The sequence below is a fragment of the Canis lupus genome, chromosome 3 (genome assembly GCF_003254725.2).
Source record: "Canis lupus dingo isolate Sandy chromosome 3, ASM325472v2, whole genome shotgun sequence".
Lineage (NCBI taxonomy): Eukaryota > Metazoa > Chordata > Mammalia > Carnivora > Canidae > Canis > Canis lupus.
Window position 1 is genome coordinate 31,463,771 of NC_064245.1, and position 15,112 is coordinate 31,478,882.

Sequence of the window (15,112 nt, forward strand, 5' to 3'; positions counted from 1 at the left end):
ATCCTAGAGACCCGGGATCTAGTCCCATATCAGGCTCCCTGCATGTGTCTCTGCCTCTGTGTGTGTGTGTGTGTGTGTGTGTCATGAATAAATAAATAAAATCTTAAAAAAAAAACCTTACATCTAAACTTAACCTTACCATAACCCTAACCTTACCCCTATGACTACCCATAACCCTACCCTAATCCTACCACTAACCCTCCCACTAACCCTAACCCTAATCCCTAACCCAAACTCTACCCTAGTCCTACCCCTACCCAACCCTAAACTAAACCAAATCTAACCATAACCCTAACCCTAACCTGACACCTACCCTTATCCCTACTCCTAACCCTAATCCTACTCCTACACCACCTCTACCCCTACCCCTAATCTAACCCTACTACTAATCCAACATCTACCACTACCCCTAACACTAACCCTAACCTGCACCTAAACATACCCCTAACCCTACCCCTACCCATCCCCATATCTTTACACCCACCAATACCCCTATCCCTACCCCTAACCCTGACACTAACCCTACTCCCTAACCTTAACATTACCACTACCTAAACCAACCCTAAACATAACACTAACCCTAACCTAACCACATCCCTACCCCTACCCCTACTCCTAACACTACATCTAGCCCTAACTATAACCCTAATACTAACCCAAACCCAACCTCTAACCCATCCCTAACCCTACACCTGCCCCTACCCCAAACACTAATCCTAAACCTATCCCTACCCCTAATCCTACCACTAACACTAACTCTAACCCTAAACATAATCCTAAACCTAAGAATACTATAACCCTACCCCTTTACCTGTCCCTACCCCCCTAACCCTACCACTAACCTAACATTAACCCTAAACTAACACCATCCCTCCCTCTACTGCTACTCCTCTCTCTCCCCTAAACATACCCAAACCCTAACACTAATTCTAATCCTATTCCTAACCTTAGCCCTAACCCAAACACTAACCCTATACCTACACCTACCCCTAACCCTAACCATACCTTTACCCCATCCCTACCCCTAAACCTAACACGAAACCTAACCCTAATGTAACCATAACCCTAACCCTACCACTATGCATACCCATTCCCTAATGCTAATCCTACCCTACGCCTTCCCCTAAGCCCTACACCTAATCCTAACCCTAAACCTACCCCTACACCAACACCGACCCCTAACACTAACCCTAACCATACTCATGCTCCTACATCTGCCCTTATCCTAACTCTAACCCTACCCTTACCGCTTCCCAATCATAACCCTATTCCTAAAAGAAACCCTACTCTAACCCTAGCCCTACCCCTATCCGTACCCCAATCCTAATCGTCACCCTAAACCTGACCCTATGACTACACATACCCCTATCCCTACCTCTAACCCTACCCCATGCCTACACCTACACCAAGCCCTAACCTACCCCTACCCTAACCCTACTCCTATATCTACCTGTACGCCTAACCCTAACCCTAACCCTATCCCTAACCATTTTCCTGCCCCTACTCCTACCCCTAATCCTACCTGTACCCCTACGCCACCCCCTAACCATACCCCTGCACCTAATCCTTCCCTAACACCCCTAACAATAACCTAACACAAACCCTAGCCCTAACCATAACCCTACCCCACCACTAACCCTAACCCTAACCCCCAATGTATTAGCAGGTTGAGCCCTTGGGAGGTGATCAGGTACTAAATGGTAGCCCTCATGAATGGGATTAGTGCCCTTATAAAACAGGCCCCAGTGAACTCCCTTGCCCCTTTCACCATATAGGACACAATCAGAAGTCTGCTCTAGGAAGAAGCCCTTCACAAACCCCATGCTGGCACCCTCATCTTGAATTTCAGCATCTAGAATTGTAAGAAATAAATTTTTGTTGTTTAGAAGCCATCTGTTTTGTAGTATTTTGTTACAACTGCCCAAATGGACTGACAATGATGTATCGGCTATTACTACAGTAGTGCAATGTAATAAACCACATGAAAACCTAGCAGATCACTAAAAGAAAAATACAGAGATCTAGGTTTCTGGAATGGTTATATACAACACCAGGCAGAAAGTTAGTTCAGGAGCGCCTGGGTCGCTCAGTCAGTTAAGCATCTGGCTTTGGCTTCAGGTCATTGTCCCAGGGTTCTGGGATCCAGCCCCACATCTAGCTCCCTGGGTAGGAGAAAGCCTGCTTCTCCCAGTCCCTCTGCTGCTCCCTCTGCTTGTGCTGTCTCATTCTCTGTCAAATAAATAAATAAAGTCTTTTTTTTTAATTTTTTTTTAATTTTTTTTTTTTATTTATTTATGATAGTCACAGAGAGAGAGAGAGGCAGAGACACAGGCAGAGGGAGAAGCAGGCTCCATGCACCGGGAGCCTGATGTGGGATTCGATCCCGGGTCTCCAGAATCGCGCCCTGGGCCAAAGGCAGGCGCCAAACCACTGCGCCACCCAGGGATCCCAATAAAGTCTTTTTTTTTTTAAAGTTAGTTCAAAGGTACAGATTTAATTATGAATAATAAAGACAATACGCCATTTGGTCAACAGGGATTATAAAGCCGCCTTTGGCTGTTCCCAGAGAGGAAGCAGGAGCAGCGCTCAGCCTGTGTGCCTCTGCCAGACAAGCCTCTTTGCTGACACTTCCTGCAGTGTGGACCGCGTAGTGTGACCTGGGTAGACAGAGTGAAATAGAGATAATTAAGATCAGCTCTAGGAGAACCTGAAGCTGGGATAAGGATAGACAATAAGGGGTCAACGGTACCTGAAAAGGCAGGTGCAAAGAGGATGAAAAGTAGTGCTCTCCAAATATCAGAAGTTAAACCACCAACCAAAGTTAGGCAAAGAGTATTTTTTAAAATATTTTATTTATTTATTCCTGAGAGACAGAGAGACAGAGGCAAAGACAGAGGCAGAGCGAGGAGCAGGCTCTCTGCAGAGAGCCCAAGGCGGTACTGGATCCCAGCACAGCGGGATCACCACCTGAGCTGAGGGCAGACGCTCAACCACTGAGCCACCCAGGCGTCCAGGGAGAGGTTATTAATGTGATAGACAATAAAGGCTAAGTTTCTGAGGACGCTCCTAAAAGCACCCAGGAAGGAAAGGAAAACCCAACCTGGAACACACAGGGATCAGCCTGCTCTGAATCTCAAGGTGGCAGGAGTGCGAGTTCTCGCGACAGCATCCTGAGCCTCTCGGGAGCGTCAAGCCGCGGGAGTGTGAAGTCTCGCGAGAGTCGGCGCAACCTCGCGAAGACGGGTAGTGGTCGGAGCTGGAGCGGTGTGTTTCGGCGGGTGTAACTCTCGCGAGAGCAGGCTCACTCTCCCCAGGCGAGTTGCCGCTGGGGCTGCGCGGTATGTCTCGGCCCGCGCTGTCATGGGGCCCGCAGGACGCACAGCAGGAGCGCGACGTTCGCCAGCTCGTTCGCCATGTGGCAGGCCTTCAGGACGAGGCAGACCCCAACTTCCAGCTGGCCCTGCACTTTGCTTGGTCCAACTTCAGGTAATGGGGTGCGGCTCCTGGGCGAGGCCGGCGACAGGAAGGGGTCCCGCAGTGCCCGGGGCGCGCGGCCCGGTCCCCGCCCCGGCGGAGCTCTGGCGCTCCCTTTGCTGGGGCAGCTTGGTGCCCTGAGGCCGTCTGCTTCCCTGTCGTCTGGTACGCGCACGCCTGCAAGGGCGGCTGTGTCGGACCGGACAGGGCAGTGAGGTTGTGAGGCAGAAGTGTTCTTACGGATTCCTCTCTCCTTGAGCTAAGCCAGATTTCTCTTACCTTGGTCTTCTTTTTTTTTCTCTCTCCCCAAAATGCACAGCATAATACATAATGGATAGCTTTTATGTTGTTGACTGTTTCTTTCCTCTAACCTTACTTTCAGCTACAATCTAAGTTCCACAAGGGTAGGGATCTTGGTCTGTTTTGTTCATTTCTTACCCCAACACCTAAATGGTAATAGGTAAACTGGTGTTCTACTCAGCCATTTAGAATTAGATATATTATTTAGTACCATAAATTATTTCTTTTAAATACAAATTGTTGTCTTTGACACTAAAACATGGAAAACAAGAGTTGAGTGAGCTCTTCTACAATTTTATAATACTTATCTATCAGAAAAATGAATAATTCATGTCTGCTGCCTTTTTTTTTTTTTTTTTTTTTAATTGTGGCCATGTTCTAGGCCCTAGAAATTCAGGTCAGTGAGACATAGCCTCTATCCTAAAGGAAAAGAGACAAAAGTTAATTACATATGATGTAGGATAGGAGTTTTTAACATGAGAGCCTGAAGATAGAATTCAGGTGTTAAGAATTTGGACAAGAAAAAAAATTACACTAACCTCTAACTAAAAAGTAGCATTTTCTTAAATTACAAATGAAAGCAACAAGCAATACTGGTTTACCTATGACTATGTCAAAGGTAGAAATCACATAGTTTACATCATAAAGTTATGGCAGATTTTTCTAAATATTTTTTATTCTTTAATGTGAGTTATGGATCCACTGCTAGATCTTGTTATTTAATGCTTTAATAAATAGGTCTCTTATTATATCACAAACATTAGAAAAATTCACAACCACATTTCAGTATACTTGGTTTTCTTTGTATTTCAATTTATGGTTTAAAAGCGTTATTCAGAGAAGAGATCCCTAAATTTCACTGGGCTTCATTCACTATGGTATAAAAAGATTAGGAACCCTGCCCTAGAGTATTATGGGAAGATGAAGGAATCAGAGGACAAAAGAGGCTAAGGCTGACCTGTGCTTGAGCAGCCTCCTTAGACTACTGAATGGCTATTTGCTTGGATGATAGAGATGACTTGACAGGGATGCAGTCCTGGAAATATATTGCTGAATATAGGGTATCTGTAGGGCTATGGAGGGCTCTGAAACTTCTTTAGGTATATGGCAAGATTCATATAAGAATTGCATTTTATCTTTTAGATTTCATCGTTTCTTGGATGTTAACAGCCACAAAGTAGAAAAGACAATAGAAGGGTAAGTTAGTTTCATATATGTGTGTGTATATATGTACATATTCAGAAATTTATGTATATTCTTGTAGATATTTTTATTGTAACTATCAGTTTATTCTTTATATTTTAGAATATATGAAAAATTCATCATTCATTCTGATCTCAGCAAAGCTGCTAGTTGGAAGAGATTAACTGAAGAGTTTCTAAATGCATCACTACTGAGCATAAAGGAAATAAAGGTAAGCCTTATATTGTGACATTTCATGTATATTTTATTGTTTCCAATCTATTATCATCAGCTTGTTTCTGTTACTGTTTGAACATTCTGTTTTATAATCATCTGCTAATTGGAGCAGAACCTTCTGGAAATTGACTTAAGCATTGTCATCAAATCCAGTGTGCCTCAGGCTTGTGATCAGTGAAAAGGCATGTTCTTGTTTGTCTTCTAAGCTGAACCTACTATGGAAATTGAAATCGACTGGCACAAATAATAGCACTGTCTGGCTGTCTTAAAACTTTTAAATGGCTTTTCAGCACTAGGTAATAATAGCTACTTATGTATTGCTAATTAGATACCAGGTGCTGTTCTAAGCACATTCATATATTCAGCTGAGGGTCTCTAAGATCACCCATAGACTTGATGATTCACTAGAGGGATTCACAGAACTTTTAAAACACTGCTATCCTCACTGTTAGGTTTATTATAGTAAAAGGATACAGATTTAAAATGAACAGAGGGAAAAGATACATTGAATAAAGTTCAGAAGAAACCAGGTGTGCCTTCCTATTGGAATTGTATGAGAGTGCACTTAATTCTAACAGTGGCAATGTATGACAACATATGCAAAGTGTTTGCAAACCAAGGAAGTTCACCTGAGCCTTGGTGTCTAGCATTTAGTTGGGGGTCAGTCACATGGATGTGCAGTACACATGTGCTTGACCATAGTTCTTCAGTCTCCAGTCCCTCTGAGGTCAAACTAAGGACCTCAGGCATAAGAAAATGCATTCACCATAAGTCACATTGTTAGCATAAACTAACTAATCAAACTGATACTACATGACCAAAGGAATCAAACTGATACTGCATGACCCAAAGCATACAGAAACACTATCTTAGCAGGATATTCCAAGGGCTCAGAGATTCTCTCAGGAGCTAGTAAAGGGCCAGTCTGAGATGATTAGAGTTTGGGCAACTCAGGCTTCCTGAGTATATCCTTTATTTCACATATATATTAATTCACCCTCACAATAAGCACTACGAGATATTCTGTAATTGTTAGGCTTCCTCTTTATCTACACTGTGGGAAGTGGTAAGGAAGAGAGCTTCCTTCCTCATAAGGAAGAGAATTTTAGATAATTTTTGAAACTATCAATTTAAGGAAAGGCTATAAAAAGTATTTCTGGAAACGAGAGCTCCACAGTACTTTGAATCCATGCCCTAAGGATTAAAAACACACTTCTGTATATTATTCCTGAAAGGACCATTTTGAAAGAGAGGAAGTAAGTAAATCTTTTTTTAGATCTTTTCTTGATTTTTTTTTTATATAGCTTCTTGTATAGACTGTAGAATTTAATAATCTAGATCCAATGGCAGGGCACCTCGGTGACTCAGTCAATTAAGCATCCGACTCTTTTTTTTTTTTTTTTTAAGGGAGAGAAAGAGAAACAGGCAGAGGGAGAAGTAGGCTCCATGCAGGGTGCCTGATGTGGGTCTCGATCCCGGGTCTCCAGGATCACGCTCTGGGCGGAAGGCGGTGCTAAACCACTAAGCCACTGGGGCTGCCCTAAGCATCCAACTCTTAATCTCAGCTCAGATCTTGATCTCAGGGTCATGGGTTCAGGCCCTGTGTTGGGCTCCACACTAGGCATGGAGCCTACTTTTTATTTTTTTAAGATTTTATTTATTTTAGAGAGAGAGAGAGACCGCAGGAGTATGGATAGGGGGAGAAAGGGACAAGCAGACTCTCCACAAGCAAGGAGCCTGATATGGGGCTCAATCCCAGGACTTTGGAATCATGACCTGAGCTGAAGTCATGCTTAACTGACTGAGCCAACCAGGTGCCCCAGGCATGGAGCCTACTTCAACAACAACAACAAAAGAAACTGGTGCAGCCACTAGGGAAAACAGTATGGAAATTCTTCAAAAACTTAAAAATAGAATTACTATACAACCTAGCAAGTGTACTACTAGGTATTTATCCAAAGGATACAAACATAGTGATCTGAAGGGGCACCTGCACCCCACTGTTAATAGCAGCAATGTCCACAATAGCCATACTGTGGAAAAAGCCCAGATGTCCATTGACAGGTGAGTAGATATAGAAGATGTGGTATATATACAATGGATTATCATTCAACCATCAAAAAAGAATGAAATCTTGTAATGATGTGGATGGAACTACAGGGTATTATGCTAAGCAAAATAAGTCAGTAAGAGAAAGAGAAAACGTGAAAATAAGAGAAGGGAAGGAAAAGTAAAATAAGATAAAAGTGGAAAGGGAGATAAACCATAAAAGACTCTTAACTATAGGGAACAAACCAAGGGCTGCTGGCGGGGAGATGGGTGGGGGGATGAGGTAACTTGGTGATGGGCACGTGATATAATGAGCACTGAGTGTTACATGCGACTAATAAATCACTAAATTCTACCCCCTGAAACTAATAGTACACTATATGTTAACTAAATTGAACATAAATAAAAATTATGTGAAAAGATGACATAAAAAATCAAATTAACATATATTTTTTTAAAAGATTTTATTTATTTATTCATGAGAGCTACAAAGAGGCAGAGACATAGTCAGATGGAGAAGCAGGCTTCCTGTGGGGAGCCTGATGCGGGACTTAATCCCAGGATCCTGGGATCACGCCCTGAGCCAAAAGCAGACACTCAACTACTGAGCTACCCAGGCATCCCAACTTATATTTTTAACGTTAAGTAAAATTGTTCATATCTTCTAAATGTAAGTGCCAGAATCCTAACTCTAAGCAGTGTTCTTTTTCTTTACTACAATTAGTAATTTTGGTCAAAGCATGATGTATATAGCTGGTTGGTAGGCTGTGTTTAAACCATTAGTGCTGATTTGTAGTTCAGTGATAACCCAATTGATGAGTGTCTCAGGCTCAAGCTCCTTTATAGAAGTTACTCAAAAAATGAATAAGGTATAGGAGTGGGGAAATGGCATCATTCATGTCCTCCTCCCATGACCAAGAGCTGCTTTTGTGCATCCCTACAGTGCTACAGGGCAATAGTTATAAACCTTGGCCAGGTAGGGAGGTCTGCAAAGGTGCATTGTGTGCCCTTTCCCTGTACACACTTTATTCGTCATTCACCTTTCACCTCATTCAGGTACACAGAATCCAAAATAGATAATAATCTGATACTTCCAATTCTTACTGAACATAATAGGTTTCTATACTGAGAGATATTTTCTTTAAGTATTTATATTTTAGACTTCATTTTTCTTTCCACTTTTTAAATTTATTTTTATACTTTTATTTATTTATTTAGTTAGTTATTATTGGAGTTCAATTTGCCAATATACAGCATAACACCCAGTGATCATCCCATCAAGTGCCCCCCTCACTGCCCGTCACCCAGTCACCCCCACACTTCGCCCACCTCCCTTTACCACCCCTTGTTCGTTTCCCAGATTTAGAAGTCTCTCCTGCACTATCTCCCTCTCTGATATTTCCCACTCATTTTATCTCCTTTCCCCTTTATTACCTTCACTATTTTTTATATAAAAATTTATTTTTTTATTGGTGTTCATTTTGCCAACATATAGAATAACACCCAGCGCTCATCCCATCAACTGCCCCCCTCAGAGCCCGTCACAGAGTCACCCTCACCCCCCGCCCACCTCCCCTTCCAACCCCCATAGTTCCTTTCCCAGAGTTAGGAGTCTCTCATGTTCTGTCTCCCTCTCTGATATTTCCCATTCATTTTTTCTCCTTTCCCCTTTATTCCATTCCCTATTTTTTATATTCCCCAAATGAATGAGACCATATAATGTTTGCCATTCTCTGATTGACTTCATTCACTCAGCATAATACCCTCCAGTTCGATCCATGTCAAAGCAAATGGTGGGTATTTGTCGTTTCTAATGGCTGAGTAATATTCCATCGTATACATAGACCACAGCTTCTTTATCCATTCATCTTTTGATGGACACTGAAGCTCCTTCCACAGTTTGGCTATTGTGGACATTCCTGCTATAAACATCGGGGTGCAGGTGTTCCGGAATTTCACGGCATCTGTATCTTTGGGGTCATTCCCTAGCAGTGCAATTGCTGGGTCTTAGGGCAGATCTATTTTTAACTCTTCGAGGAACCTCCACACAGTTTTCCAGAGTGGCTGCACCAGTTCACATTCCCACCAACAGTGCAAGACGGTTCCCCTTTCTCCACATCCTCTCCAACATTTGTGGTTTCCTGCCTTGTTACTTTGCCCCATTCTCACTGGTGTGAGGTGGAATCTCATTATGGTTTTCATTTGTATTTCCCAGAGGGCAAGTGATGCGGAGCATTTTCTCATGTGCTTGTTGGCCATGTCTATGTCTTCGTCTGTGAGTTTTCTGTTCATGTCTTTTGCCCATTTCAGGATTGGATTGTTTGTTTCTTTGCTGTTGAGTTGAATAAGTTGTTTATAGTTCTTGGAAACTAGCCCTTTTTCTGATAAATCATTTGCAAATATCTTCTCCCATTCTGTAGGTTGTCTTTTTGTTTTGTTGACTGTTTCTTGTGCTGTACAGAAGCCTCTTATCTTGAAGTCCCAATAATTCATTTTTGCTTTTGTTTCTCTAGCCTTCATGGTTGTATCTTGCAAGAAGTTACTGTGGCCAAGTTCAAAAAGGATGTGGCCTGTGTTCTCTAGGATTTTGATGGAATCTTGTCTCACATTTAAATCTTTCATCCATTTTGAGTTTATCTTTGTGTATGATGTAAGAGAATGGTCCAGTTTCATTCTTCTGTATGTGGATGTCCAATTTTCCCAGCACCATTTTTTGAAGAGACCGTCTTTTTTCCAGTGGATAGCAGGAAAGGCTTTGTCGAACATTAGTTGAACATAAAGTTAAGGATCCACTTCTGGATTCTCTGTTCTGTTCCATTGATCTATGTGTCTGTTTTTGTGCCAGTACCACACTGTCTTGTTGACCAAGCTTTGTAGTACAACCTGAAATAAATCTGGCATTGTGATGCCCCCAGATATGGTTTCTTTTTTAATATTCCCCTGATTATTCGGGATCTTCTCTGATTCCGCACGAATCTTATAACTCTCTGAAGAAAGTCCATGGTATTTTGATAGGGATTGCATTAAATGTGTAAATTGCCCTGGGTAGCATTGACGTTTTCACCATATTCATTCTTCCAATCCATGAGCATGGAATATTTTTCCATCTCTTTGTGTCTTCCTCAATTTCTTTCAGAAGTTTTCTGTAGGTTTTAGGGTATAGATCCTTTACCTCTTTGGTTAGGTTTATTCCTAGGTATCTTATGCTTTTGGGTGCAATTGTAAACGGGATTGACTCCTTAATTCCTCTTTCTTCAGTCTCATTGTTAGTGTATAGAAATGCCACTGACTTTTGGGCATTGATTTTGTATCCTGCCACACTGCCGAATTGCTATATGAGTTCTAGCAATCTTGGGGTGGAGTCTTTTGGGTTTTCTATGTAGAGTATCATGTCATCAGGGAAGAGGGAGAGCTTGGTTTCTTCTTTGCCAATTTGAATGCCTTTAATGTCTTTTTGTTGCCTGATTGCTGAGGCTAGGGCTTCTAGAACTATGTTGAATAGAGGGGTGAAGGTGGACATCCCTGTCTTGTTCCTGATCTTACGGGAAAGGCTCCCAGTGTTTCCCCCATTGAGAATGATATTTGCTGTGGGCTTTTCGTAGATGGCTTTTAAGATGCTGAGGAAAGTTCCCACTATCCCTACAATCTGAAGAGTTTTGATCAGGAATGGATGCTGTATTTTGTCAAATGCTTTCTCTGCATCGAATGAGAGGATCATATGGTTCTTGTTTTTTCTCTTGCTGATATGATCAATCACATTGATTGCTTTACCGAGTGTTGAACCAGCTTGCATCCTGGGAATAAATCCCACTTGGTCATGGTGAATAGTCTTCTTAATGTATTTTTGGATCCTACTGGCTAGTATCTTGTTGAGAATTTTTGCATCCAGGTTCATCAGGGATGTTGGTCTGTAATTCTCCTTTTGGTGGGGTTGTTGTCTGGTTTTGGAATTAAGGTGATACTGGCCTCATAGAACGAGTTTGGAAGTATTCCGTCTCTTTCTGTCTTGCCGAACAGCTTTAGTAGAATTGGTATGGTTTCTTCTTTAAACCTTTGATAGAATTCCCCTGGCAAGGCGTCTGGCCTTGGACAATTGTGTCTTGGGAGGTTTTTGATGACTGCTTCAATTTCCTCCCTGGTATTGGCCTGTTCAGATTTTCTCTTTCTTCCTGTTCCAGCTTTGGTAGTTTGTGGTTTTCCAGAAATGCATCCATTTCTTCTAGACTGCCTAATTTTTTGGCGTAAAGCTGCTCATAATAAGGTTTTAAGATCATTTGTATTTCCTTGGTATTGGTGGTGATCTTTCTCCTTCACGATTTTATTAATTTGAGTCTTTTCTCTCTTCTTTTTAATAATGCTGGCTAATGGTTTATCTATCTTATTAATTCTTTCCTGGTTTTGTTGATCTCCTGCTTTTGTTGATCTGTTCCAAGTTCTTCTGGTCTGTATTTCATTGAGTTCTACTCAAATCTTTATTAACTCTCTTCTTCTGCTGGGTTAGGATTTATTTGCTGTTTTTTCTCCAGCTCCTTTAGGTGCAAGGTTAGCTTTTGTATTTGAGTTCTTTCCAATTTTTGGATGGATGCTTGTATTGAGATGTATTTCCCCCTCAGAACTGCTTTTGCTGTATCTCAAAGATTTTGAACAGTTGTATCTTCATTCTCATTAGTTTCCATGAATCTTTTTAATTCTTCTCTAATTTCATGGTTGACCCTGTCATCTTTTAGCAGGATGGTCCTTTACCTCCACATGTTTGAAATTCTTCCAAGCTTCTTCTTGTGATTTTGTTCTAATTTCAAAGCTTTATGGCCTGAGAATATGCAGGGGATGATCCCAATCTTTTGGTATCAATTAAGACCTGATTTGTGTCCCAGTATGTGGTCTATTCTGGAGAAAGTTCCATGTGCACTTGAGAAGAATGTGTATTCAGTTGCGTTTGGATGTAAAGTTCTGTAAATATCTGTGAAATCTGTCTGGTCCAGTGTATGACTGAAAGCTCTTATTTCTTTGGAGGTGTTTTGCTTAGAAGATCTGTCGATTGCAGAAAGCGCTACATTCAAGTCACCAAGTACATGTGTATTATTATCTAAGAATGTCTTAACTTTCGCTATTAATTGACTGATATACTTGGCAGCTCCAACATTCAAGGTATAAATATTGATGATTGTTAGGTCCTATTGTTGGATAGATCCTTTAGGTATGATATGGTGCCCCTCTTCATGTCTCAGTACAGTCTTCGGGATAAACTTTAATTTATCTGATATAAGGAAGGCTACCCTGGCTTTCTTTTGAGGACCATTTGAATGGTAAATGGTTCTCCAACCTTTTATTTTCAGGCTTAGGTTTAAAATGAGTCTCTTGTAGACAGCAAATAGATGGGTCTTGCTTTTTTATCCAGTCTGAAACCCTGCGCCTTTTGATGGGGTCATTAAGCACATTCACGTTCAGAGTTACTATTGAGAGGTGTGAATTTAGTGTCCTCATGATACCTATTCAGTCCCTGTTTTTGTGGATTGTTCCCTTGGACTTCTTCTTTCTGTTACAGAATCCTCCTTAATATTTCTTGCAGAGCTGGCTTGGTGGTCACATATTCTTTCAGTTTCTGCCTATCTTGGAAGCTCTTTATCTCTTCTATTCTGAATGAGAGCCTTGCTGGATAAAGTATTCTTGGCTACAGGTTCTTCTCATTTAGGACCCTGACTATATCCTGCCAGCCCTTTCTGGCCTGCCAGGTCTCTGTGGAGAGGTCTGCTGTTAATCTAATAGTTCTTCCCATAAGAGTTAGAAATTTCTTGTCTCTTGCTGCTTAAGGACCTTCTCTTTATCTTTGGAAATTGCAAGTTTCCCTATTAAATGTCGAGGTGTTGAGTGGTTTTTATTGATTTTAGAGGGGGATCTCTCTATTTCCTGGATCTGAATGCCTGTTTCCCTTCCCAGGTTAGGAAAGTTCTCAGCTAGGATTTGTTCAAATACATATTCTGGACCTCTGGCCCTTTCGGTGCCCCCGGGAAGCCCAATTAAACGTAGATTTTTCCTTCTGAGGCTGTCATTTATTTCCCTTTATCTATCTTCATGGTCTTTTAATTGTCTCTTTTTTCTCAGTTTCCCTCTTTGCCATCAACTTGTCTTCTATGTCATTCACTAGTTCTTCCACCTCGTTAACCCTCATCGTTAGGTTTTCTAGTTTGGATTGCATCTCATTCAATTGATTTTTAATTTCTGCCTGATTGGATCTAAAATCTGTAGTCATGAAGTCTCTTGAGTCCTTTATGCTTTTTTCTAGAGCCACCAGTAGCTGTATAATAGTGCTTCTGAATTGGCTTTCTGACATTGAATTCTAATCCAAATTTTGTAACTCTGTGGGAGAGAGGATTTTGTGATTCTTTCTTTTGAGGTGAGGTGTTCCTTCTAGTCATTTTGCTCAGTGCAGAGTGGCCAAAAACAAGTTGTACTAGAAGAAGGAGAAAAAGAGAGAAGAGAGAAAAAAAAAAAAAGTAAAAGTATGGGAAGCAAACAGAAAACAAAAAACAAGGGGGAGTATCCTCTTATTCTATATACTGTAATCCCTCGACTTCCCCTGGAATTTTCCAGTGCTGCTTGGTCAACAACTTGCTTTTCCCCTGTCCGTCTAGCTGGTCTTCCTGGGGAGGGGCCTGCTGTACTGATTCTCAGGTGTGAGCACCTGGGAGAGCTGCTCAGTTCCTGCCTGGTGCAGGGCTCAGTAGGAGTTGTTTATCTTGTGAGGCCCCAGGAGGAACAACAACAGTGGCGGTGGCCAGCTTTCCAGCCCTGGAGTCAGATCCTGCAGTAACTACCACAGCTCTCAGTCTGCAGGGGCCTGGATTCTCCGGGGGTGAGGGCCACTGATTTACACAGCTTAGGCCGCTTGGTGGCAGGAGCATCCTTGCTGTCCTGGGCCCTCCCGGCCTCTGCAGGTTGGAGCACCTTACCTTGGGCTGTGTCCCCCAGTGCCCTGGGCTCCTGGGCCTGCGCCACTGGAATCACGCTCTCGGCACCCCCCCGTCCCCCGCCACCCCGCAGGCGTGCACTGCAGCCCTTTAGGGAGCTCGACCTACGGTGTGTTGTCCACTCTCCCCGAGGGCACAGGTCCTCTATTAGTGCCCCTGGGAGCCTGAGGGCACCCCGCCCCTCCTGGGATCCTGCTCCAACTCCCTGGGAGCACCTTTCCACCCGGGAAGGTTGGTAAAGCTCTTGCTTCTCCGGGCCTGGGCTTTCCTGTCCTGTGGGAGCACTCGCAGTGCGGCCTTAGCCCGGCTCCTCGCGGGGCCCCTCCCCCTTGGATGCTCTTTAATTAATTAACTTATTTTTTTCCATCTTCCTACCTTGATAGGAGTGCGAACTCTTCTCACTGTAGCATTCCAGCTGTTCTCTCTTTAAATCTCAGACCAAATTCATTGGCTTTCAGGATGATTTGAAAGTTATCTAGGTAAATTGATCCGGACCGGTGACTTGGGGACCCCTATTCTTCCACCATCTTGAGCCCTCCCCTCTCTTTTCACTTTTTATTCCACTTTTCTCTGTGGAGTAAAAGTTCTTTGTTAAAGAACTTTAAATTTCAGTCATCTAAGCAGGTGAGAAATTATAAGAAAAGGGCAACTCCTTGCACTCTTATTAGTGATATATTTCCTAAACATTCCTAGGAAAGTTTAGCAAGTGTTTAGTGTGTCCCTGGCATCATACAAGGTGATAGGAATACAGAATAAACAGGACATGATAATCACTGCCCAGATAGTTTTTTATTTTTTATTTATTTATCTTTTCAGATAGTTTTTTAATAGTTATTTAATTATGATAAACATTATGGATACTTATATAAGGTGGTACAGATGGTCCCTGACTTTCAGTGGTA

General features: G+C 42.2%; 1 protein-coding gene across 5 annotated transcripts in view; it reads left to right on the plus strand.

The window, feature by feature from the left end:
- The first annotated feature begins 3,250 nt into the window (after nt 1-3,250).
- The window catches only part of TUBGCP5 (tubulin gamma complex associated protein 5), a 96,693-nt gene continuing 84,831 nt past the window's right edge, over nt 3,251-15,112 (plus strand). For 2 of the 5 annotated variants that reach the window (XM_035714340.2, XM_035714342.2), the window contains exons 1-3: nt 3,253-3,486; nt 4,918-4,971; nt 5,080-5,188. In XM_035714340.2, coding sequence (XP_035570233.1) covers nt 3,341-3,486; nt 4,918-4,971; nt 5,080-5,188 — 309 coding nt within the window. In that variant the 5' untranslated portion in view covers nt 3,253-3,340. Of the gene's footprint in view, nt 3,487-4,917; nt 4,972-5,079; nt 5,189-15,112 lie in introns of all 5 variants that reach the window. The other 3 variants (XM_025437151.3, XM_035714343.2, XM_035714341.2) reach the window with 2 other exon arrangements.